Source organism: Rhinatrema bivittatum, chromosome 1, assembly GCF_901001135.1.
Source record: "Rhinatrema bivittatum chromosome 1, aRhiBiv1.1, whole genome shotgun sequence".
In the NCBI taxonomy this organism is placed as follows: Eukaryota; Metazoa; Chordata; class Amphibia; order Gymnophiona; family Rhinatrematidae; genus Rhinatrema; species Rhinatrema bivittatum.
In genome coordinates this window covers 330,447,273-330,474,034 of record NC_042615.1, presented here as the reverse complement: position 1 = coordinate 330,474,034, position 26,762 = coordinate 330,447,273, and the positions used below count along the sequence as shown (strand labels likewise).

General features: G+C 42.4%; 1 protein-coding gene across 9 annotated transcripts in view; it reads right to left on the bottom strand.

Annotated features, from left to right (window-relative positions):
• The window catches only part of FAM13A (family with sequence similarity 13 member A), a 505,365-nt gene that overhangs the window by 143,054 nt on the left and 335,549 nt on the right, over positions 1–26,762 (bottom strand). For all 9 annotated transcript variants that reach the window (XR_003856193.1, XM_029597821.1, XM_029597782.1 and 6 more), the window contains exon 9: positions 14,520–14,561. Coding sequence is in view for 8 of the 9 variants with exons in the window: in XM_029597821.1 (XP_029453681.1) it covers positions 14,520–14,561 (42 nt within the window). In the remaining variant the exon portion in view is untranslated. The remainder of the gene's footprint in view (positions 1–14,519; positions 14,562–26,762) is intronic.

Here is a 26,762-nt window from a genome sequence, read left to right as displayed (position 1 = left end):
ATAAACAACATAAATAAGGTTCTTAGATACACATAATATTGCTATACATCCACGCAAAAGCATTTCAACCCAGCAGACTATAGGGCCAGCTATTCGTTTTCTTCCTACCCATGTTTTTGGTAGTCACATGGTCACCTACTGAAAAAACAACGGGCAAACCCTACCTGTGGTAAGGATTACTATCACAGCTTAGACTCGAGCTGGACACACCCTGGGCTCCGGGCTGCTATGGAACATAGATGACATCTCCCAGGGACCAGGATCTGATGCCCTTCACCCCCCCCTGGCAGAAGAGCTCGGGAACCTACCTCCCTCCTCCAGACCACTGTCTGCTACCAGCATTCCTCAGTACTCTGGGGTTTGAACAGCGCATTGCACGTAGGTTGGCAATGTCTACAGGCCACCTGGCCTTCATGCTGCAAAGCTTTGAACAGCAGCGTTAGTGACAGACGGCAAGAGGGAGGTCACTTGCTATGCTCTTCCCTGCTGGCCAAGGAGAGGGAAGCGAGTGCAACTGAGGGGGCGGTTGGTAAGAAAGTGCATCAGGAGAGAGGAGCAGACAAGATCCATCTTGGCTGTCCATTTTATGTTCAAGCTATTCATTTTACCTAAATCTGTCATCTCTCATATTATTCTCTCTCTTCTAAGGTCACTGTTCCGGCCCTTTGCACCCCCCCCCCCCTCTATTATAATCTTTGTGTATTTCTGTCTTACTACTAGATTCTTTATAAGTTGTGATACCTTTTATTGGACTAACAAATTCTCAGACAAGATTATGGTATGAGCTTTCAAAGCTATAAAAAGGTCCCTTTTGGGGACTGAGGTGTTCGGAGGAGTTGAGGAGGACCTGACTTGTGGGGAAGATCAGCCCTGCACTCTCTTGGAGCTTTGTTGCTATCTGACTCCATTGGGGCCTTGGTACCGGCTAACCCGAGGTGTCCTGACATCACTTCCTGGTGACGCCGGGAGGAGCCCTTAAAATCAAGCCCGCAGCAGCGCGCAACAAAGGGGTGCGCGGCTTTGTAAGAAATATAATTTTGTGGAATCTTTTTCTTTTCAAGAGGACCACCTCATCCTTGTAACACGCCACATCCCCTTAAGGGAGGTCTGTGTTAAGTGGTTTTTATATACAGCCGAGTCTAGATTGATCTAACTATCTTGGATTTCCCTTGTTTTTCTTTTCCTTTTTAATCAATATGCCACATAAAAGGAAAGGTAAAGCGAGGATCTTCCCTTCAGAGTCCTTACTTCCTTCAGATCAACAGGTTATCACTGGCTTTGCTATATCTACCCCTGATCTATTGCGGGTAAGCCTTGCTGGCGGAACAAGCAAAGGAGGATTGCTGTTCTCGCCTGGGGAAGTCTCTCTTACTCCGCCAGATCCTAGGACACTGCTATTGAATGTGCCGGGAAGTGGTACCGCTGCTTGGGGGAAACTGGACGTTTCTGTCAGTCCCCTGGAGGAGGGAAGCATAGGAACACTCCAGGCTGGAGGATCTGAAGAAAACCCCTCACGGGTATCATTCCCAGTGAGTGAAGGAGCAGCAGCGGGAGCTTACTCATCAGCTCCCCTTGGAAAAGGGGAATTATTCCCTGAAGTTGAACCATCTGAAAGTCAAGCTATACCAGACCCTCCTACTGTTATTACCAGAACAGCGGTGATGACTTTAGACTCATTCTGGGAGCTGACTGCGGGTCTTTTACAGGTCTTCAAGGAACAATCCCAGCGACTGGAGAAAGTTTCAACGAAGCTAGATGCTGTTGCTAGAGATCACCAAAAGATATTGTCGGAACATTCCTCTACTATGCAAGTGATGGGAAGTGACATTAAAAATTTACAAACAGTTAACACTTTGATGATACGAGAGCGATTAACTACTATTAGAAGAATTGAATCTCTGGAAAATCACTCCCGACGTTTAAATTTAAGACTCATTAACTTTCCTAAAGTTTTAGGATTACCCGTTCTAGCTATAGTGAGGAAATATTTTGCGGATACACTACAAATTCCTTCGGAAAAAATTCCAGTTTTAACTAAATGCATGTTTCTTCCATTTCAAAAGAAAAAAGAATCAATGATGACCTCTACCAAAGCAACAGATTATAGTTAATGTGATAGCATTTTTGGAAAGCTCTACAGAGGTGCTTGATAGAGCTACACTTCTGATATCTTTTCTTTCTTCCCAAGATTTAAATTTAGTAATGAAGCACTACTTCCAGCACTTAAATATTTCCTTCTACGGAGGTCAAGTCTGGATGTATCCTCACTTTGCCAAATTAACGCAAGAGCGACGTAAAGCTTTTTTTTTAAGTATGAGACAAGAAGTTATGGATAGCGGTGCAAGTTTTCTCCTACGATATCCATGCAAATGTGTTCTTAAAATTAATAATTATACATTTATTTTTTTAGTCCAGATCAACTGCGAAATTTTTTTGAGGCAAAAAAAAAAAAGACCCCCTGTTTCAGTAACTCAGAATAATTCCCAGGTATAATAATAAAAAATGGGGAATTGTTAAAACTGCTGGTCTTCTTCTAATATAGAATATGTACAAATCTCTAATTTTCTAGCTCTCCCTTAATTTTGGAAATGATTTGTGTAACTAGTTCGGAGATATACGATTTGTGGCTTTCTTAAGCTTAAAATTGTATTTTTCTTTCTTGTCTTTTTTTTCCCCCTTTCTTTGATCTCCTAAAATTGCTGTACAAAGTTTTTTTTTTTGCTTTGTAATATTATTGGAAAATTGATAAATTAAAAAAAAAAAGTCCCTTTTTCAGCAGACAGGTTCCTGCAGCAGCTCCCCATTAGGCTATGTGAAGGGTCAGAGAAAAAGTGGGTGCATGATACCAGAAAGCAAGTCCTGAGAGAAAAAAAGTTATTTTAATAGAAAGCTCAAATCTCCCAAAACTTCTGGGAGAATCCCAGGCTCTGCTGGGCTTTTTGGCTATTCCATTGCCACCAGTTGTCTTCCAAATCCCCCACCAACTGTGGGGACAGCAAGGGCACAATAAATGTTGGCCTGCTGGCAGTAAAAGTGGCACCACTGTGGAGACACAGCTCATGTTCACATCGAGGCAGCTGTTTTGCTTTCTCCAGAGCACGCACTTCCTATCTAATCAGCAAGAGCAAGGGTGAGCTGCAGCTGCAGGGACAGTAATGAAGCATTTCCTGCTATATCCCTGTCCTGTAACCACTGCTGCTGTTTTGCCTGCCACAGGAGACGTTGAAGGGGAAGATGAGGAAGGACAGGTAAGAAGTGAAGGGTAAATGGGTAAGAAAGGAGAAAATGGGTAGAAGCAGGGAAATGAAAGGGCTGGATGCCTCTCCTCTAACCAAGGAGCCGAAGAGGTTGAAGGCCTTCTCGGCATAACCTGATCGATGAAGCTCCTTGGTCCTCACATCGAGCCTTTGGTGCCAACTTAAAAGGAGATGAACTTCTGCTCTTAGTCATCTAGTCAAGGAGCCTGATCTTCTGGGTCTGAACTGCTCTGGATGATGAAATCCTTCAAAAGATGCCAATGGCTTCCTGGCCTTGCCCCCGGAACCCTGCAGTCGCAGGCCCTAAATGCAACCATTGGGTGCCCCCCATTGTTCAATGACTGATCCCATCCCCACAAGGCGATGTGAACCCTGCCCCCTGCAGCAACTCCAGTCTTGGCTGATCCTGGGAGCAGAGACCTAGATCGGGAATAGAACCCAGGCCCCCAGATGGTAGAGCACAACATAGGAGCAGGTGCAAAGCGTGTGCCGGGAAGTATTTGAAAACGAAATCTATGTACTTTTACTCCTCTAACCTAACTCTGCCCTGTAAAAGTATGGGTAAAAGTATGTATTCATTCGGGGAGGGGACATTTTTAAAGGGCTTTGTGTGTAGGTAAAAACATGTTTACTCATGTTAAAAAAAGGTTTGAATATTGCCCCATAGTGCTTAACCAGTGTCCTATGTTCTATTACATGTATACCAGACGCTTGTTAGGAGATGCATACTTCTAGCACTCACAATTTTTTTCCAGCTACCTATGCTTCCAAGTTTATCCACCTTGTTGATTGTAACTTTGCTCCTTTTGTTAAAATGATTGTTTATTGTTAAAGTTCCTCCCTGTTCTATGTAAACCGATTTGATATGGTTATTACCATGAAGGTTGGTATAGAAAAATGTTAAATAAATAAATAAATGAATCTATGAATTTTTTTTAATTTAAATTTTATTGCAGTACAACTCAACACTTGAGTAACAATGGCACTTCCAACAAACCATACCATATAAAAGCCAGAACAGTGCTGCCATATTCACAGAAAATGTCAACGTTAATCTGTAGTTAAGTTCATTAAGACTCTTGGCTGTTGATGTATCCCATGAGCAGATGGGGTTAAGTCAAGTAGTGAACAACCAAAGAGCAGAACTGAAAGTGCCAATGACGTTAGTTGCATCCTGCTCCCTCTGCCACAGCTTCCTGTAATGTACAAATTAAATATAGTGGAACTGTGGCAGAAAACAGATAAAATATCGGGATATTTATTTATTTATATTTTGCTCACACCTTTTCTTTGATAGCTCAAGGTGTTTTATATTCAGCCACTGAAGGTATTTTTCCTGTCCCAAGAAGGTTTACAATCTAAAGGGTAGATTTACTATGCCATGGTATTTTTCTGTGAAAGAGGAAAAATTCTGCAGGCCTCAGAAAAATACAGCAGGGGTTTCCAATCATGTGATAGGAGCAATGGCTGGGTGGTGCCGTTTTGAAAAATGGTGGCAGATGGCCTCCAGGCCCCACTAGACTACCAGGGACCTACCAGGCTACCAGATATGGCCAGGGAAGGGGAGGGGATGAGCTTTGGATCGGGTGGGGGTTGACCTATTGAGGAAAAAAGGAGGGGTTTGGGTGGGAGTAGAGCATCACTGCATGACTTGGACTTTATTTTTTTTTACTTTAACGGCTTGGCCACCTCTAGAGGTAGCAAGGGGAATGGACTGGACTCTCACATGACCCCTGAGAGGGGGTTATTGTGAGGGCCACTGCTGGCCCTTTAATTAAGCATCCAGGAGACATCAAAATGCACATTAATGTCCCAATGTCTCTGGGAAAAGTTACCTACAACTCCTGAGTTGTAACTAACTTTTCAGAAAATAACACAGCTTGTGTGTTTTGAGGCAAGCCATGTTGAATGCTTGTTAAATCTACCCATAGGTTTGTACCTGAGGCAACAGAGGGTAAAGTGACCTGTCCAAGGTCATAGGGATTTCTCAGCCTGCTGCCCTAACCACTGGGCTAGTCTTCCACTTGACTTTTGGTGAAATCTCATTATCATTTCTTTTCCAAGAAAGTTGTGTGTGACCATCACCAGTACTGGCTGCCTTAATCTGTGGATTTAATGATAATGCCCATATTGATAATGCTAATCTCTCTTCAAGAGATAAATAAAAGGAAAAAAAAACCAAAACCAACAACTTAGGCTGGCAATTGGATTTAAACTGACACAGTTCTGATAGAAAACATATCTATATAATGGTGGGACCCTAGAAGAACCCATCTTGATTTGTTTGTACTAAAATCCTCTCAAGGATTTCAGAATCTGTCAGCGAGTAGCAAAACCCCTTTTTATTCTAAGAGTCCTAATGAACCAAAATAAGTCCATTTTTGCAGAAAACATATCCAATTTCACCACTGGAACAAAAGAAAGCCTCTTTCAAGCACTTGAATATGTGTTGACCTAAATCTGTATATGATGCAGATGGCATGCCAAGGGAGCATAAAAATGTATGCAAAGTTTTAGCTTCTAACAAGATACTTACCCTACACTTTAAACTGTTTTACCCCATTCAGCTGTAAAATGTAATGTTCACTGCTACCAGAATCCTTTTCAGATTCTAACTGTTCCAGGAAGAAAATCTACTTGTGCAACCTGCAGTAAAGATGTTTTGAATAGGTAAGCATATTAATGAGGAGTTAATAATAAATCTATGTAGACTGATACTCCCTGGAGATAAAGGGAAAAGAAAAATATGAAAGAGTGAGTATATGATTAGCGTCCAATGTCACTCACATGAAGGACAAAAACTGTGCAGGGAAGGTAAACAATCAAAAGAATGCACTAAGGTAAGAAGATGAATGGTCTCTAAAAATAGTTGCTCAAAACACAAATATACTTGGATTAAATTTCCGAGACAATAATATTCCTGCTCAGAGAATATCATTAGGAAAGCAGCTTAATCTTTTAGGTACATGGGTTGTTTTTTTAAACAAGTAACATGAGAACTTCTACTTTCTCCCTTTACAAAAAAACATATGTACTTTCACACACAATGACATAGAAACATGATAGACGAAGACCATACGAGCCATCCAGTTTGCCGAACCACAGCTCCTGCTTAACTTTGTAGTCCTGTCTCCTCCCTCGGGGATCCCTCTGTGCTTGCCCCAGGGTTTCTTGAATTCTGTCCCTGTTTCCACCACCTCCACTCAGAGGCCGCTCCATGTATCCGTCACTCTTTCTGTAAAGCAATACTTCCTTTACTTACTCCATGGTCTACCCTCTTTCACCTCATGAGCCCTTCTTCTTTGCAGTTATTTGTGTTAGAAACAGCAACAATCTAATGGTGAAATTCAGTTGTAATAAGACAGCCAAGGTATTTCAGTCTCTGTGACTTATCACTCTATGGCTCTTCTTCCCTCTTCTCCATCTTTACATTTGGGAAGTATGTATAAAGATCAATTTGGAAATCTAAAAAGGTATCTTAAAATTAGTATCACAGACTAGGGCATCCCATTCATATAACACCCCATAATCAACTGGCACACGTTTAATCTAAGAGACTGGAGCATGTTTGTCAGGTGTAACCAAGCTTTCAAGCTCTTTGATGACCACAATAAGCTCCTCCCATGCACAGGAAACCTCCATGTTTCTAAGCTCCCAAATGACTTGATGCCATTTTGGGCCAGAAGCTGCACTAAAAGACCTGCAGCACTGTTATTATTTCTGAGCCAGTGTTTGAAGACGCTTAGTTCCCTGCTTGCTTTATTGGTAGGTAGTGCAATATGGAATAAAATACTGATACATATCCTGCCTTACAGCAGTGAGCAGAGTCTCAAAAGAATCATATTCAGGGCCAATCAGAGGGGGACCAGGAGGGCCATTTGACCTGGTGCTCAAGTTCAAAAGGGGAAAGCTGTGTACCTTGTTTCTATGTCATTTTTATTGGAAACAGAACATGATGGCAGAAAAAAAAGACCACATGGCCCATCCAGTCTGCCCATTCATCCAACCAGTTTAGCATCGTAATTCTCATCACCCCTGTATTTGTCCCATGCTTTCTTGAATTCAGATACTGTTTTTGTATCCTCCACCTTCTCTGGAAGGCTGCTTCATGCATCCACCACCCTCTCTGTACCCTGTATTTCCTAATATTATTCTTAAATCTACCCCCTTTCAGCCTCACTTCATAACTCCTCATTCTAGAGCCTCCTTTCCATTGAAAACGGCTCACCTGTGCATGGAAACCTTTGAGATATTTGAATGTCTCTATCATATCTTCCCATCTCACCTTTCCTCTAGCGTATACATGTTTAAATCTTTACCGTAAGTCTATCCCCATTGACCGCTTTACAACAAAGACCACGGACCATTTTAGTAACCACCCTCTGGACCGACTCCATCCTGTTTATATCCTTTTGAAGGTGCGGTCTCCAGAATTGCACACAGTATTCCAAGTGAGGTCTCACCAGGGACCTGTACGGGTCAATATTACCTTCCTTTTTCTGCTGACCATTTATTTATAAGTCTTCTGTGTGGAACCGTGTCAAAGGCCTTGCTGAAAATCCAAGTCTAGTGCTCTCCCTTGATCCTAATTGATCACCCAATCAAAGAAATTGATCAGATTTGTCTGACAAGATTTACCTCTGGTAAAACCATGCTGCCTCGGATCTTGCAATCCATTGGATTCTAAAAGTGGCACTATCCTCAGTTTTAGCAGTGATTCCATTAGCTTGTTCACTACAGAGGTCAGACTAACTGGCTGTACTTCCTAGTCTCCTCCTTATTTTTACTTTTATGAATAGGAACCACATTCGCTCTTCTCCAATCCTCCGGAACTGCTCGACTATTAGGGCCAGGGGTCCCAAAAGCTGCACGTAAGGCAGGCCTCCCTTGACTTTGCAGAGGGCGTGATCTTATTCAAAATATTATTTTTGTTTGAACCTCATTGTTTCCGTATTCACGCTGCATAGTTCGATTCTGTGCAGTTTCCATAGTCCCTGTGGCGTTTATGAAACCGAACACAGCCCGTCTTCAGTTTCCTGCCATTTTAACTTCTGGCACATTAAAGCTGCTCTAACTCCTACTTCCAGTTCTCTTTCCGAATACAGGTGATATCACTCCAGTTTCTTATTACAATCTAATGGTTTAGAACGTCTTCATTCTGCCCAGGATGCTACAGTAATCTTCACTTACAGCAAAATAAAAATATGTTTTTGTTAAAAAATTTAAATGAGGCAGACTCTTGGTTTCCTTTCTAGAGCACTAAATATTTCCTTTTACTTAGCAAGAAGGAAAAAAAAAAAAAAAAAGAAGGTGTTGCTAGTTAAAGTGTATTCATGGAAGTCTAATGCAGCATCAAGTTACAGGTTCTCATAAAATATTATGACCTTCACTAAATGGATAAGGAGTGTTGACTAATCTGAGGGAGGTTATTATATTATCCTGGAATTTGACCTGCACTTTGGTAAAGCTGACATTCACCTGGAATGCAGCACACATGCTTCTCTATAGAGAGACAGGTGGGACAAGAAAGGAGCCTGCAGGAAAGCAGATCCAACGCCAGATCTTGATACAAACAAATCTCACTCAGTACACATAATGAGGATGTCACCGTTTGCACTACAGATGGTAAAGGAACGGTGGAACGTAGCAAAGGCTGCTCTAAAGCAGGATTCTGCATTATTTGGCAAAAGCTAGCATGCCGACCACTAAACTAGTGGCCAGGTGGTCAATAGCAATCATAAAATGTTATCTGGCAATCAGGTTTCATCAATAGGAAGATGTAACTAACAAGCTTCAGGTGTACACACTTTGGCATGTCACAATGTGTTCAAGCAGACTTTTTTTTAATGAAATTAATTCTTGGTAACTACTTGAATGTTTAATTTCTCCAATATTAATCAGGATGCAAACTTCTGTTGCTAATTATCTGTCAGTTAAATTTTAATTCTTATTAGATTAATGAGAAGTTAACTAGTGATAAGGCTCAGATATTGAAAACTATGTTGTATCATATTACAAAAACTGTTTTTTTTTTCTGAAGTGATGCATACACCCCCAGGATAGTTTAGGAACAGTAGATTCTGCCTATAGACAGGAGGATGGACTAGATATACTCTTGAGGTCACTTCCAGCTGATTATTACACACACAGACACCCCCCCTCCCCCCAAACTGATACCCAGTGAAATTCCTTGGAGTCTCCTATACATTCCCCTTCTTCCCAGCCAGGCCATCAGCACCTGTGTCCTGTGTATGTCCACACCACCTCAAACAAACCAAACCCTATCAACCTTCTCCCCCCTCCCTCAAATAAACCCAGCATTCTCATCCCTCCTCCTCCACATCCCTCCCTATGTCCCCTGCCCAATCCCAGCACTCTCATCCCACCTCCTCCACCCCAGCAGCCTCATCCCCTTCCTCCACCCAACCCAAAACCAGCTCTCATTCCTAGACCTCCCTCCCCACAACTGATGGACCCCAGTAACCTCATTCCTGCCCGCCACTCAACCCCAGCAGTCTCATCCTTCTTCCCCCCTCCTTCCACCTGCTGGACTCAACCTGTGCACATTGTTTTGCCCAGAGTCCTCTTATCCCAGACTCTGGCAGCAGAGCATATGCTACGAACTTGTAAAAAAAAGTAAGCACAGAACTCCATGTGTACAAGTGTAGCTTCTGAGCGACACACCTCAGTGGCCTGCAGGGTGTGCACAACCCACCAGTCCCCGACAGACAACAACATCCACTTTGCTAGGTACATTTTATATATCTTGGTACCAGCAGAAAACTCCCTCATTGAATAATGAGAAACCTAACTGGTAGGCTGTACACAGGGAGACAAACTTTCAAATCTATTCATGCTATTGCTTTTGTGCGCGGAAGTGAATGGGTGGAGATTTATCCGAGTATTTTAAAAACCAAGCAGCTGGAGGTGCACAGTTTATAAAATATTTTTGTCCTCCTCTGAAAAAGTGCACATGTAATTTTCAGTATGCACAAATATTTCCCATGCAATGAAAGTACTTATTTTCTCTGCCTAGTTTATAAACATACGTGTTTTATAAAGTTTGGGCAGATATTGTTTTGAAAATACTTGCATGCACACTTGAAATTTCCAGTACGCCTATACCTCCAATAGCTCACCCAGATCCTATAGCACTTCACCCTGAACTGCCACCAGTTCATCCAAATACTGCAGACAACAGACTAGTCTGAGATTTCACTTGTGGAGCCAATTAGAAGGTGTAAAAAATTGTATGAATAAGTTTGGTAATGCCTACGTGTATCTCTTTTACAAAATAGCAACTAATGCGTGTACTACTTGACTCTGCCCCAGAACACCCTCAGCCTGCTCCTTTTTACTGCTAATAAAATCTGTATGTGAAACCAGAAATTTTGCACAGGTTAAAAAAAAAAAAAAAAAAGGCAGTCCTGGGGTCGGCACTATATGCATGCTATTTCCTTCCCCCTCCCCATCCAGTTTGGTCACCCACATAAATAAGGGGTACGAAGTACAGGGGCGATTTTAGCATGCTAATTTTCAAAGGTAAACAACGCAGATAATTAGCCATGAAGCACAAGGTCTAAAAGTGCCCATGTACGTTACAGAGAATAGGGGCTATTCAAAATCTCCCCCTTAATCCTTGGCATACAAATCTTAGACAAAGTAATGAAATTTACATCAACCAACCAGTCAAGGAGAATATTCAGGAAAGCATTCACCAGGAATTTCTGTCATGGATGGTGAAATGACAAAACCCCCCCCCCCCCCAAAAAAAAAACAACAGTTCCCTGAATTAAACTTTTAGGCATCACAACTTTAGGAGTGATACCGTCTGCAACTGTTTGGTTATAACAAGAATTGCTAGCTACAGAGCTAGAGAAGAGATCCATCAAACAGCTCTCCCCCTAGTGACTGTACTCTACCCAGCGATAGGGCAGAAAGAGGAGCCTGTATTTTTATAGCGGGAATTCAGGCAGATTCCACTGTACAGCTAGTATTAAAGTCAGTTTTCCATTTTGGTTAGGTCATCCAGATCAACGTGACTTCCCAGAGCATGAAATCCTCACTCATCTTTCCCAATCCAAGATTTCTGAATTCAGAACAAAAAACGAAGGCAATTGGAAGGTGACAGTACCAGCAATGTAGTCGAATGAAAGCTGTAGAAGACACGCATTAAACGACAAGCAACTGACTTATTCAGCATCTTTCCCTGGACACAAAATGAGAGCAATTCCTGCGTCTGTGAAAACTAAATGACGACCAATGCCGATTCAATGGAGACAGGCTGCCCTTTAATCTCCAACAAGTGTTTGATGAGCAAGGAGCCAGATGCAATACTGTTTTGTTCATGGCTATCACAGTTCCCAGTCGAGAAAAGTTTAAAGGTTCTCACAGAATTAGTCATATGGGTCAAAAACACAGATCTGCACATAGCTAGTAATTTTATGATTCACAAAGCAAATAAAAATTAAAGAAAATATGCAGTGAATTTTCAAAGATTTACATGCATAAAAATTAACGTGTGTACATAATGTTATGTTTGGCAGCAGGGACGCCTCCGGTAACAGATGCCGCCGAGAGTAGCACACCCTGCTGAAGACGCTGCCATGTACTGGGGTCTTCCTAAGTGCGAACGCAGCACACATCAAGCCTTAAAAACCTGAGGTGCACTTTGATGATGTCAGTAGATGTCCACTATTTAAGGCTGCCTTGGACACCTATCAAATGCCTTAGCAACAGGTCTCCTGCATACTGTAGTGCGCGTTGCTTCTGCATTCTTCTGTTCCTGTGCCTCGACATTCCTTGTTCCTGCCTAGTCCAGCCTCGCCTTGCCTAGCCTGCCTCATCCAACATTGTCTCCTCGTCTCAGTCTCATCCAGTGTCATCCGTGTGTCTTCATCCATCCTCAGCCTGACCTCCTGGTATGGACTGCTTCATTGGACCTGACCACACATGCCTACCCGCCTGGACCTAACCTCTTGCATTGGACCCAACCTGTCTGCCGCTTGCCCCGACCTTGGCACGTCTCCGGCTTCTACAGTCTACTTTCTGTCCTGACCCAGGCGCTCCTTCGGATTCTTGCTCTACCACCCTAGGGACTCACTTAGGCACTGCCGGCTGCCAGAACCCAAGGGCTCAACCTGCAGGGGAGGCGGCTGATATAGGTGAAGCTCCAGCCTGACCCGTTTCAGGGCGTGTTCATCAGCTGTTGGCATAGGCCTTGTAGCTTTGCCTTCAAGGTAGCATCAACTACACCACAGCACCAAGGACTCACTACCTTGCCACTCATCACGCATAGGTAGCAACTACTTGTGTCATTTTATAAAAATCAAACATACGTGTGTATTTTTGCTTTTGCACACACACACACATATATGCATGTAAAAAGGGGGAGGCATTCTAGGCAGGACCAACAATTACATATGTAAGTTGCTATTTTAAAAGAAACTTACACCTGTAGATTTGCCAACTTGCTCATGTAATTCACACCTGCTAATTATCTTGCATAAGTAATATTAAACATGTTTATTGGGTAGTACTGACTGGGTGAGAGGTCTGGGTGAACTGGGGGGTGGGGGTTCAGGCTGAAGAGCCAGGCGTGTCTTGATGACCTGGAGAAAGACTGGGTGAACTGGTAGAGTAATTGGTAAAACTGGTAATTTCACTTATACGAGCACGCTTTAAAATACACCAACTGATTTACGCAAGTCCCACTTTATTTTTGCATGTAAAGTATACGTGTATATATATATTTTTTTTTTTGACACAGATAGGATACGTACTCTCATTCAATGCATTCAAATAACTGCTTTGAATGAACTACTTGTATTCACGTGTAAGCCTACATACGTGCGTAACCTACGTGCAGGCATAAAAATGCAGGTATATGCCACAGCATGCAGTTATTTGAGTTATCCTCCCTATGCTTTATGAAAAAATATCAGATTTGTTTCTGACAAATACAGCTCTGCTGTGCACATTTCATATTTTTATTTTCATTGTAATTGTATCTTTTTCTGTATTTCTGTATTCTTAACTCTTAGGATTTGATCATGTAAAATTCAGAAGTGTACATAAAATTTGCAAACACAGGCTTACTAGGCCTGTGCCTAGGGTGGCAAAATTTGAGGGAGGATAAACATATTTCCATGTCCCACCCTACCCATATCACCTCACAATCTTTCTTCAGAATTCTATAGATACCCCAACAGAGATTCTCAGAGGTAAGTGAGCGAAGGAAGCAAGCTTGTGCTTACAGGTCTCACTCCCTCTGGGCTTTCGTGTAGAGGGCTGGGCCTGTGACTCACTGACCTAGAGGGCCAGGCCAAGAATATTCTGTGCTCTAGGTGATCCTTTGATCATCCCCCCCCCCAACCCCATACATTATTTGAGGAAGTTCCAGCAGAGCGCTCTTTCCAACTGGCGGCCATGGCTCCAGCACAGTACTCCCTTTTTCTGCTACAACACCATTCTGGATCTCATACTCGCAGAATTTTGCCACCCCCAAAATCTTGGTGCTCTAGGCAACTGCATAGTTTGCGAAATGGAAGCCCTGACCCTGCTGACCTAGGGGGGAATTGCCGCTGAAGCCCAGGTCTGGGGGGTTAGAGGGCAACACTGTAGATCGGACATTTGCTGGGGGGTGGGGGGGGGGGGGGGCATGGGGAGAAGAGGTGGCATACCATAGCACTAAATCAGTGCCTAGGGTGGTGGCAGACAGAATCCATCTATCTCTGAATAGAAGTACATCTCTAGGAGAAAGAGCCTAATAGCTCCAAAGCCAACCCAAATACCTTCTGTAGTATGAGAACAAAAGGCCAGGTTTCAAACATCTCCAGAAATTCAGTAACTTGCACTAATCTCGAATTTTGCAGAGTTGAAGCCTACGTATATAAAGAAACATCAAACCCAACTCTTATCCTGGCTGCCAACTGGATTCTGTGTTCCACAGAAAGGGAAAGTTTTTACCTTCAAAAGGCCAAACATACAAAATAATCAGGCCAGTAGGCACCAGCAGGAGTGGGACTTCCAGCCACGAGTTGTGGCTCTCGAGTGGCAGTTAAACTGGCTATGGAGTACTATTTCAAGAATTCAGTCCAGAAAGTTTGACATCAAGTTCAAAAAAAAAAAATTGTTAAATACTCTATACCTGAGCTTCAGTTTCTTTACACAGTTGTGCTATGCATGCAAATAAAAAATAGGCTTTAGTGTTAACCATGAAAATTTCGTTCCCAGAAAGATGAAAAAATGTAACGTACATACCTCAAGTAGAAAGGTGATATGGGCCGGTCATCTTCTTGGGAGCTACAATAATAATTAAAAAGTCATTAGGCTTGTGTTCCATGCAGATATAGAAGACAGCAATGAGACACACTGATCCGCCAGACGCATTTTACGTGCACATCAGAACACAATATGAGGAGATACAGGACTGGATTGGGATAGTCCAAGTCTTTTAAAAGCAGAATCAATTGGTAGCGTTTTTTCCTCTTGATCTGACCATTTCTTCCTGCTCTTTTGTGCTTCCCCAAACCCCGACTTATCATCATCTAGTTCACCCAGGATCTCTGGGAACATGCCCTGCAGCAACAGAGACCCTCCCACCTCTTCTGTTTCGAAATTTTCTCAAAGGTAGCACGGGAGCATAAAAGTAAAGGCTCATCTCCTTTCTCAAGACAGCACGTGAGCAAGTGTCTCTCTCTTTCCTGGGCATTTATTTCATTTTTGTAAACCAGCTTTCCAAGCATGCCCCAGATTTCATTTAGCCTTGGCAGAGTCAGCAGCAAAGAAATATCACTGTACTAATAAACCCTTTGTTATTAACACAGCATTAGTGTGCAGCAAAAAAAAGCAATGTTTACAAATGTAAAACCACGTTGGCGATGAAGGCAGGGGTCAGTCAGAATCTGCTAAGCACGAGAGCCGGCTCGGGCTCCTGCAGCTCAGGGCGACTGGGGCGCGGCGTTCAGCCCGCCGACGTGCAGCAACAAAAGCTCTATCTTGAGCAAACTCGCTCTCTCTGCAAAGAGCTTGCTGAATAGTCAGTGGGACAAGTTTCCCCGTTGAATATACTTGGCTAAAGTTACTTAGATAATTTTAGCTGATCGCTGGCTTACTGAATATTGACCTTGCCAGCAAAACTTACAATCATTGCTAACCGGCTAAGTATAAACCTTACAGCACGAACTGCAGCACCCATCTACCCTCTTCTTCCCTGTTTTACCTCCCCCCCTCCCCCAAATAAAATCTGCTGCCAACCTCCACCAACTCTTCTCACTGCTATATTTACATTTTATTTATTATATGCCTCTGGCCATAGAAAACAGAAGATCCACTACCTACCAGAAGCTGTGGCATTAACCACCATCCCTCTCATTCTCCTCCCTGCTTCACCTACATCCAAGTGCTGTCATTTCCCCACCCAACCCCTGAAACAGACTGTGCAACCAACATAGGAAGAGGCAGGTGAAGCTCCTTCCCCTCCGCGTCCTGCATTGCTTTGACAACGTGATCCATTAGACCACAGGGGCACACTAAGCCATGACCTGGATGTTGAGGTGGCGATCTTTGGAAGGGGTGAATCTACAACTTTGGGGAGGGGATTGCTCCTATCACTAGGAGTCTCTGGGGTGAAATGAAAGACTCTGAGGGGCCCCAAGATGTGGGGGGAAAAGCTCCTCCATCTTGGACAGAAGAGCTTCCACCTTCCCTCTTACGGAGGCACCGATGGTTGGGCTCTCACGGACTGGAGGGACCCATTGTCCTGGAGTTGGAGAGAGACATACTCTTCAAAAACCCCAAAATTGGTTCATGCTCACTAAGGACTGCCGACTTTGGTGGCACTGGGTGGGAGCTTGGAGCCACAGCTATGGCAATTGAAGTGGCTGGCTTTGAAGCAATCTACACCAGTTGTGCCAACCCGGCATCAGGTCTGAGCAACAGCACCAGTGGCACTGCCTTCTGGGCCACAACCAGACTCCTGCGCCTAGGCAGTGTACTCAGCTCCAACAAGGACAGAGCCTTGGTAGACTGAACAGAGGGCATGCTCCATGCTGAAGAAAGAAAAAGGCACCTGGATTGCACAGGGTCCAGTTAGAACAGGTGGCTCGGAACCAGGGGGATCATCTGCAGGAAACAGAGAGTAGGATTAAATGGACAATTTTCTCAGAGGAAGGGAGTGGACAGTGGAGTGCCTCAGGGATTTGTATTGGAACCCGTACTTTTCAATATATTTATAAATGATCTGGAAAGAAATACAACAAGTGAGGTAATCAAATTTGCAGATGATACTAAATTGTTCAGAGTAGTTAAATCACAAGCAGATTGTGATAAATTGCAGGAAGACCTTGTGAGACTGGAAGATTGGGCATCCAAATGGCAGATGAAATTTAATGTGGATAAGTGCAAGGTGATGCATATAGGGAAAAATAACCCATGCTATAATTACACAATGTTAGGTTCCATATTAGGTGCTACAACCCAAGAAAGAGATCTAGGCGTCATAGTGGATAACACATTGAAATCATCGGTTCAGTGTGCTGCGGCAGTCAAAAAAGCAAACAGTATGTTGGGAATTATTAGAAAGGGAATGGTGAATAAAATGGAAAATGTCATAATGCCTCTGTATCACTCCATGGTGAGACCGCACCTTGAATACTGTGTACAATTCTGGTCGCTGCATCTCAAAAAAGATAAAGTTGTGATGGAGAAGGTACAGAGAAGGGCAACCAAATGATAAAGGGGATGGAACAGCTTCCCTATGAGGAAAGACTAAAGAGGTTAGGACTTTTCAGCTTGGAGAAGAGACGGTTGAGGGGGGATATGATAGAGGTGTTTAAAATCATGAGAGGTCTAGAACAGCTAATGTGAATCAGTTATTTACTCTTTCAGATAATAGAAAGACTAGGGGGCACTCCATGACGTTAGCATGTGGCACATTTAAAACTAATCGAAGAAAATTCTCTCTCACTCAACGCACAATTAAACTCTGGAATTTGTTGCCAGAGGATGTGGTTAGTGCAGTTAGTATAGCTGTGTTTAAAAAAGGATTGGATAAGTTCTTGGAGAAGTCCATTACCTGCTATTAATTAAGCTGACTTAGAAAATAGCCACTGCTATTACTAGTAACAGTAGCATGGAATAGTCTTAGTTTTTGGGTACTTGCCAGGTTCACATGGCCTGGATTGGCCACTGTTGGAAACAGGTTGCTGGGCTTGATGGACCCTTAGTCTGACCCAGTATGGCATGTTCTTATGAAAAGAATGGTACCTGCACCAATGAGGCAACCTCCTGTGGGGTCGAAGACACTTCTGCTGTGGCATATGCCCGGGCCAATGGCACTGTCTTCTTCAGCGATGAGGAGATAGCCCTAGAGGGAATCCCTATTGCTTTTTAGGTGGCCTTCTCTTCACCACAAGTAACCCTTTCTTGTGCCAGGATTCCAACAATACTTTGTACCGGGGTGAGGAAGGGCTCCGCTGCTGTACCTCTTTGTGCTTCTATCCAGGGCCTCTATTTACCAGGTATGGTGCTGTTGTGACTATAAGGACATCCTACCAGTTGGAGGCAGCATGATTTGGACCCAGACAGCAAGAGCCTCTGTAATGGACATCCCACAAATGCAGATCTTAAAATCGCTAACCGTGGTTATTTATTTATAAAAGTGAAAAGTTCTGGAAGGGCTGCTGAGGTAGCAGCAAGAAAAAGTGATAATGAGGCAGAAAAATAGCCAAAATAAAGCCAAAAGTCAAAACAGAAGAGAGACTAGAAACACGGCCATGTGTAGCTCGGACGAGGAAAGAGTGAGGGGCTCATGGGGCAGGGTGCATGCATGGGAAATCCCGCACACGCTCAGTGAGACTCACTTAGCTCAGACAGCTGGGTCTGTGTCACCGCTGTCGGATGAGATCACTCAACATTATGGCTAATTCTTGCCTGCTTATCAAACGGAGAATCGCATTGTTAGCCCAATAAAAAAAAAAGGGTATCACTGCATATTATTTTTGGTTTTTAACCTTAATTTCTGTGCAAAAAAAATTTTTTTTTTTTTTTTTAACTAGTTTCTTTAAGTTACGTGGACCTAAGAGGTCCAAAGGTAAATAGTTCTAAATTAGTTTAGGCAATTTCAGTTTAGGTTGATGTGTTGCATTTATTTTACACAACAGAAAAGGTCCTTCTCACTGTAACATTAAGTGGCTCTAAGCTACTTTATTAACTTTAATTAAAAGTTGATATGCCTCATTCATTGTACATAAAAATTCTTCCTCAGCATTAAAGTTAAGCAGTCCTAAGTTAAGAGGTCTTATTGATATTTTTGAAATTAACATTGAATGTTATAGAGTTACTGTTGACTCTTAGGACCTGCGAATTTTCCCACCCAGATTTTAACTGCCACAACAAATCTACTTCTGAAAATCATTATTACATACAGATAACAAAACTACTTTAAATGGAATTCTATTTAAAAGCACCAAGGCTGAGATTCTCTGGTAACGCAAATGTAAAAATTCATTTTGTTTCCAGTGGAGAAAAAAAAAAAGTTTGTTTATAGCCTTGTTCTTTTTTAAGTTCTTTGGTAAGATATATATATATTTACCCCTCTTGCCTAGCTTTCTTGGTTACTTCTTTGTGCATGGATAGAAACAGCTACGCCTTATGTCAAAATAGAGGGCACTAGTGCACTTCCATCTATGCCAGGCAAGGAAGGAGCTGGCACTGCTCGCTCGCCTGAGGGCAAAGTACTTTAGCTGTACAGCGTGTTCAGCCTCCGCCCACCTGTGGCATATATCCTACGCCTGGCCTGAATCCGGAGTTTCCTGGTTTGCGTGTTGCTTACACTGCTGCACTTCTTGGCAGACCCATCCCAGTCATAATCCTTCAAGGCAACAGTTCAACGCATCCCTACACATTCTGCCTTGCTCAACATGTTCTCCCACTAGAGTACGGCATTCACTGCAAAATACTGCTGCTGCTACTATTAGTGATTTATTATCCATATTTTTGAATAAGAAAGTCACCCAAGGCAGGGTAATACATGCCTTACATAATTATGAAAAAAAAAAAAACCAAAGTTGGCTGGAACTAACCACATACATATATAATTTTTTTTTTGTAGGTGCCATTGACATGTATACGGCAGGTACAATTTACCCTGCAGTATTTGGAAGGTCATGTCCCAAAGCAGGAAAAAGCATTTATATAATACACAATGTGCCAATTATGCCAACACGGATTTTGTTTCTTCCAAATGTTCATTTGACCTTCCAAAATTAAATTCAAATTCTATTTCCCCTGTACGGATCTTGGTTTACTGTGGTGCAATATTATTGAAAGATAAGGGGCACAGTATTGACTTATTTTAGGTTATCATTAATTCTGAATGTAAAGGGTAAATTATTGTATAATTAGATATCAGTTAGTTATGGATAGTTAAATTAAACAAATACAAATTCACATTAACAAAAATATGTAATTCCTCCATTAACGTGTGTGGATGTAACGAACAGCTCCTGTTAGTTAAAAAAAAAAAAAAAAAAAAAAAGAGAGGCAATGCTAAGGCAGCAAGGTAACTTGAATTATGCTATTGCTTTTTCTTCTTTTATGCTTGCTGCTGCATGTATAGCAGGGGGAAAAATAAAACCTCCCATCAGCCAGTCCAAATCAGGAATGAGACAAACTGCACGGTGACTCTGCACGTCAGGGTCACATACTTGACTTGCAGAGTTTATAATTAAGAGTTACATGATGTAACAAATGTCAATACCTGTTTGCTTAGTTGTTAGCACAGAGAGTACAACAGTTTATTAAATTATTAAACTAGTTTGGCTGTTCCCACAGGTAGAGAATGGGAGGAAGCCCTAGACCAATTGAGGCCAACATAGCAGTAATGCTTGGGAATGTGTATGAATAGAATTGCCGCATCAAAATCAACTAAAGGTTCACTCCTGTCTACAGGACGCATGACAGACCTGAGAATGCCTCTTACTTTTCTGCGAGTGGAAAGATAATGCACTGTCTCCTTGCACAACTGAAGCTTATTTGTTGGACAGGGAATACATCAAATCAAAAGTATCATTACAGCATGCCACACAAAAACTGTGCATCAAATTCCATCGCAACTTATTCAGCAGGTAATGCGTGACTGGAGGCTCTCAGAGCTTGCATCACAACATGATCCAGATGGCAGATAAAAAAATGCACAGACATTGGTTCTGCTCCAGACACATTAAAGCAGAGGTCATTTTATGGTCTATAAGAGGGGACCCTTTAACTTATTTTCTATGTTTCTGCTCGGTTAGTTCTGTAAACTTCATTTCCAGTTTTGCTTTGCAGCTTCCCCATTTTGCCTTTGTTTAAACCCATTCCACTCAGTTTTCCATAATCCCCAATCTTCTGGGCTCATGCCTATCTCCTAAAAGATAAAGTGGGAAAACTCTGCTATGCCCTGGCATTAGAAACAGCAGGCTATCTAAAAAGGTCAGGAAAAAGTTTTATTTTAACTCCAGTATAAATATTTTTCACGGCAGACAGGTAACTAGAAGTGCCAGGAAATGCCAAATCAAGGTTATGAGTGATTTTATATAACCAGGTAAACTTCAGATAGCAAGAGAAATCACTGCAGCTTTTTTTTAACGTTTAAACCATTAATGAGAAGAACCACAGGGGAAACCACAAACTGAACAAAACAAGGGCAGGCCCGATGTCTTGTGTTGTGCACTGCCCTGCAGAAGGCCGTCAGGTCCATCCCAGAATCAGGGCCCATGATTTCAGGGGTCCATACTGGCCCCGGCCCCTCACTGCTAGCTATGTCAGGGTGGGGGACTGTAAAACAGGGGGAAATATCCCAGGGTTGTTGCACATGAGGGCCCATGGCACCAGATCGCAGGTCTGGTTCTAACTGAGCTGGAAGCCCAAAAAGCAAGAAAGAACGGAAAGCTAATTGTTTTGTTTGCTTTTTCTCCGTCCACATTGTTTGAATTAAAACTATGGAAAATGTTAATAAAGCACAAACAATTTCTGGCAAGAGGTGCGATTTCTCATTTTTTATACCCCCCTGCCTTGTCTCTCCTATGGCTGAATAGCTGCAGGAAAGGTTCGCTGGCCAGGAGCTACACATCACTCCCTCTGAAACCCTGTGCGTGCATCCCGAGCCTCGGCTGGAACGCCCTCGCCAGACTGGGCCTGCCATCTTCTGCAGTGCTCCAACCTCTGCAGGGCCAAGCAGAAGGAACACCCACACAGTATCTGGTTACTTAGCTATAGTTGTCCCCACATCATCCTGCTGGTCGGTGTACCATTTGTTTTGGTTTGCATTGTTTTTTTCCCCCTATATTTTGAGTATGTATTGGATGGAAATTTTCTGTTTTTTCAATTAAAAAAAAAAAAAAAAATTTAAGTCGTGCATTTGAGGCCATTGGAAACAGGCATCTCCAAGTGGAGCCTGTCCACATCCCTTGGCAAAATTTTCCTCGCTCCACTGAAGCGATGCTGAAAAAGAGAAATTGCATCCAGCATTCGCTGCAACACCAAGAAGGAGGCAGCTGACTTTTCTCATCATCCGGATGAACAGAAAGGAAGGCAAGGGTGGGATAAAAGGGGATTCAAACAGAGCCCGTCAGACACTTATCTTTGCATAATTTATGGCTGTGGCCACATCCCATGGGCTCACCACACAGTTCAGAGCGCTCTACTAGGCCACCACTTTATGCTCTCAGATTTTTATATTCCGTTTTTCACTTTTTTTTCAGCACTTCAAAGCAGATTACATTCAGGTACTGTAGGAATTTCCCTATCCCCAGAGGGCTTACAATCTAAGTTTGTACCTGAGGCAATGGAGGGTAAACTGACTGGCCCAAGGTCACAAGGAGCAACAGTGGGATTTGAACGCTGGTTTCCCTGGGTCACAGCCTGCTGCTCTAACCACTAGGTTACTCCTCCATATATATATATAATTTACAGTAAATATTTTAATATTTACTTGTTTCTGAACCCCTGTTTATTTGTAGAGTTTTATATACCGTTATTCGGTAGAGCCATCATAACGGTTTACAAAATATGCAATTATCATTCAATAAAATGCAATCATCATAGTAGTTGGGAACAGTAGAGATTTTGTGAAAAATAAACATTTTTTCTTAGTAGAAGAGAAACAGTAGAGTGAGGAGAATATTTTCATAAAACTTAACGTAACAAGTCAGAGATCAGGGAGGGGTGAAAAGGGAAGGGTAAGGGGTACATCAGGAGAGCAGGAAGAAAGAGGATTATGTCTGCGAGTTTGGTTGAGAACTGGGATGATCAGGTGTCTGATAGAATAGAATTTGCGGAATAAAAATGTTTTTAGGTCTTTCTTAAGTGTGTACAGGTTGTGCTGGGTCCTCAGGTCTTTGGGTAGGGTGTTCCAAATTTTGGGGGAAGCAATGGAAAATGCTCTCTTTCTCGTGTAGTTGATATAATATCCCTCTTGTTCACAATATTTGTCTTCATCTTCTCTTTTCATTGAACAGACGCACGATAAAAATTTAAGAACCTTCATTTAGAGCATCTTGTTTCTGTGCACAGTTAATCTTTGTAGTATCTTTAAAATTTAATGACGTTAAAAAAAAATAAAATATATATATATAAACCAACCCAATCTCTAAGATCAGTTGGGAAAAATGTACTTGAGGTACTTCACTGCAGACGGTGCGTCTAGGATTCGCCCGCGATCAAGCATTTTTAGTGGCAAATCTTTTTTTTTTTTTAAATTCCCTACCAGATAGTCTTCGTTCTATATCAAAGATGGCGAACTATGACAGACAGGTCAAAGATGACATGCCAGTGTCCACCAACACCCGACAAAATTATAGGACCTCTATAAGTCGGTGTGATCAAACACTAGGCCCCCGCAGCAGCCTCCCTCAAGGCTCTCTTCTCATTTCTCTTGCTTTTCCCACAGCTTCATAGTCTTCTGTTTCTCTTCAGTCTCCCCCCCAACTGAGGCTGCGTTCACTTCTGCATTTTTGTTTTTTCTCTCTTCCCCACAGAAACACTGATAGCTGTGGGATTGCTCTGTCCTCCCTTCACCACCGCAGTGACAGGAAATGCTCCCATGGCCTTCCCTCACACTAGCACCGTGCTTCTCTCTACTGCTGCCAGAGGAAACAGCAGACCTCCCGCTGCTACCTCACCACAGCTGAAGACTCCTCATTGATTTCTGCAGACTTCCCCCTTTATATCGGGGGCCGTGGCAAAAAATAACTCTCCCAGCCTTTTCTTCCCACATCAGCTGGTAACCCTGCCTTGATTCCTCCTGAGCACCAATTTATGGTAAAGTACTTTTTTTTTTTTTTAATATATTTAGAGGCTACATAAAAGAGGAGAGAGAGTGGGATTGTGCAAGGGAGCATACGTGCATGTGCGTGTCAGCAGGCACAAGAGAGAGAGTGTGTGTATATATATGTCAGCGGGTACAAGGGAATGTGTGTGTTTCTACATAACTGCTGTTTTCATCCTATTTGATTAATGTGCTGTATGAAACTGTTTTTAATAATGAATCCGCTTTACTTGTTTTTCATTTCTGTAATTATTGGACTTTTTTTTAAATATAATACATAGCACCAGACATGATGGGACTGTATATTTTTGTAAATGAATGAATATATTTAAAGAATTGTGTCGGCGGCGGCGACGGCCTCAGAATAGTTATGCATTTTCCGAATTTTTGACACGCCAAGCCTAAAAAAGTTCGCCAACACCGTTCTGTATCCTGTTTAAAATCTTTTAAGAAGACTGAAAATCTATTTACACAGGCTCTCTCTAATTAGGTAATAAGGTAACAATGGGGCTACAACCCCCATTAACACTGCAAGCAGCGAACTGTATATACATTTTGTGCTGGTTTGTCCTGTTTTGTTTTAACTTATGTTATGGTTTTTTTTCTCTCTCGTACTCTGCGATGAGCATACAGTGCGGTGTGTGTAGACGTTTTAAAATAAAATAAAAATACAAGAGAGGAGAATGTGGCGCCAACATCTCTTTACGTTAAGTACTGCACCAAATAATGACATTTAGAACAATACATCCACCTGCAAATTATACCCGGAGGCTGATGAAAAATCATCAAATAATCAGGAAGTCACTAAATATTCTAGGAAAAGAAACCTCATCCCAAAAAACTTCCCAACCCCCAGTCCCAAAGAGAAGCATGACTTGCTACGCGGTGGCCGACAACCCCTATAGCCAAATGTCAGATATTAGGACCAGGAAAAGGTGCCCATGGCCTTGTTCCATGAGCAGTGTAAAAGCACCAAAGGGTTACTGCAAAAGTGTCTCTGTGATTTTGTCTTGTTTGTTTCTCATTATTGCTGGCCCAGTGGCTCACAGCAAGGCTTAGGCTTCAGCCCAAGCTTTGGCACTGGATTTTGAGCCATCCTGTATCGGGCGTGCCTTGGAAGCTGCAAGAACAAAAAAGTTACAATCCTCATTCATAAAAAGGACTCCTACAAGGCCCAAGGCAACAGACTTAAGCCCGAGGGACTTTGGGCTGTCATCACCATTCGGTCAGCACGCTCAAAAGATTCAGGATTTTTGGCCTCGTGTTTGAAAATCAGCAGCGTGACCAAGACGACAGGAACCTATGGGGAAGCCAGCCCAGAATGCTGGGGGCTTCCCTCCCTAGTCCAGTGGGAATGGGTAGCGACATGGAAATTTGAAAAATACTTTTTTTTAAAGTTGCCTTTTCTTACATTCTTTTTCTCTGATAAATTCCTAAGGAAAATAAAATAAAAGCTGAAAATGAATGTCCCTAGTCACATGGCATCTATAGTGGGCTGTAGGTTGGTATTTCTCTCTTAGTTAAGGTTTGAGTTTCAAGAAGTTTTGAAATAATTTTTAAAAACGTATGGATTTCAGCAAGCAGTTTAAGGACTAGCCTTAGCTCTTCAGCAGAATCAGTCTTCTAATCTCTGGATTTGTGTTTCAAGAGTCACTGCTTAGCTTATTTATAAAAACATGCCAGAGAAATCCATAGGACCTAGAAAAGTGACAGCAAATGCACAGCCACCCCAGTGGAAGTGATGGATCCAGAGTACACAGTGAGAAGTCCTTCCTTGCTTGTCCTACAATGAAAACTAGCAGAGGGGGTCTATTTGTAAAAATCCCACCGTAAGAAGTCTTTATACAGGGCCCCGAGATCATTAGCTGGTGCACAGCGACCGCAAAGACAGGAAATATCTATACATGTAGCCACTTTGAAACCTCAGCAATACAGAGTCCGCTTCTATGAAAAGTGACGCACGATGGAGAGAAAGTAGAAACATATCCAATAAACCTGCTTCCAACAGAGGAACTGCATGGCCTTTACATGCCACTCACTGTCCCTGAGGTGAATAACTAACAGGACTTTACTTTCATACCCAGTCAACCAATGCAATACAAGGAAACAATGCAGGATGGAAAACTATCACAGGACTGTCTCATCATATGAAGCGGTGGGTGAGCCATCCAAATGGTTTTACAAATAACTTTTTAAAAAGGTTAGGGCAGACACAGCATTATAAGGCAGATGATGAGATAGAGTTTTTACAGTGCTTTATAAAATTCTGTACGACACTTTATCCGATTGCTATTAGCCGCTATACATTTTGTAACCTTTCCTGATGGTGCTGTACACACATACACAGATAATCATAATTACGCTGGCCTTCACAATGTTTTACCACAGCAGCAATTACAGGACTCAGAACCACTAAATGCTGCCATGGGAACCAATCTGTTCCACAACATTTGCTAATTTAACCGTACCAACACACTGCAAAGAAGACAAAGGAAAAAAGAAAGGTGGTGATTTATCATCATCTCTTCTTAAAAAGAAAAAAACAAAACTAAAAGGTAGAAGGATTTCTGCAGAACCTGGGGCATGAGCACAGCAAGGGAGTTACAAATCTGTGCCCGGATTCCCTCTGGAGCTCAGGAAGCACTGGTGAGGCTGCATAGCTCTGTGATGTCCCCAAGCACTCTGGAAGCCACTCTCCTGCACGAGCCAGTTCTCAACTAATGATGCAAATAAGACATTTAGGACATGCTTGGACTCCGCCTAAAATTACTTAGGCCCATTTCATAACCAGACCGTAATACTCGGGCGTATCATACAAACATAAGCAAAGTTGTAAAAGAAAAATCTATTTGTATGTTGCATATAATTATCATGCCAGTTGAAACCAGCTATAGAAAGCACCACTGGCTAATTATCTGAATATCAAACAAGACCAGATAAAGCCTTGAAACCACACTCCGCATTTAAAAAAAAAAAAAATTATGAACTTTATACATTACACAATTTATCTGTGTGGGAAGAAATGCTCTCTATCATTCAGAAATACTGGAGTTTGATCCTACAAGCACCCTGTCTGGAACACAACAGCAAAAGGATGTGGCAGCATGGTTTTGTTAGATGGGAAAAACATGAACGGACAACAGTAATCCTATTATATCAATGCCGCCTGTGGTGAATCTTGAACTGGCGACAAA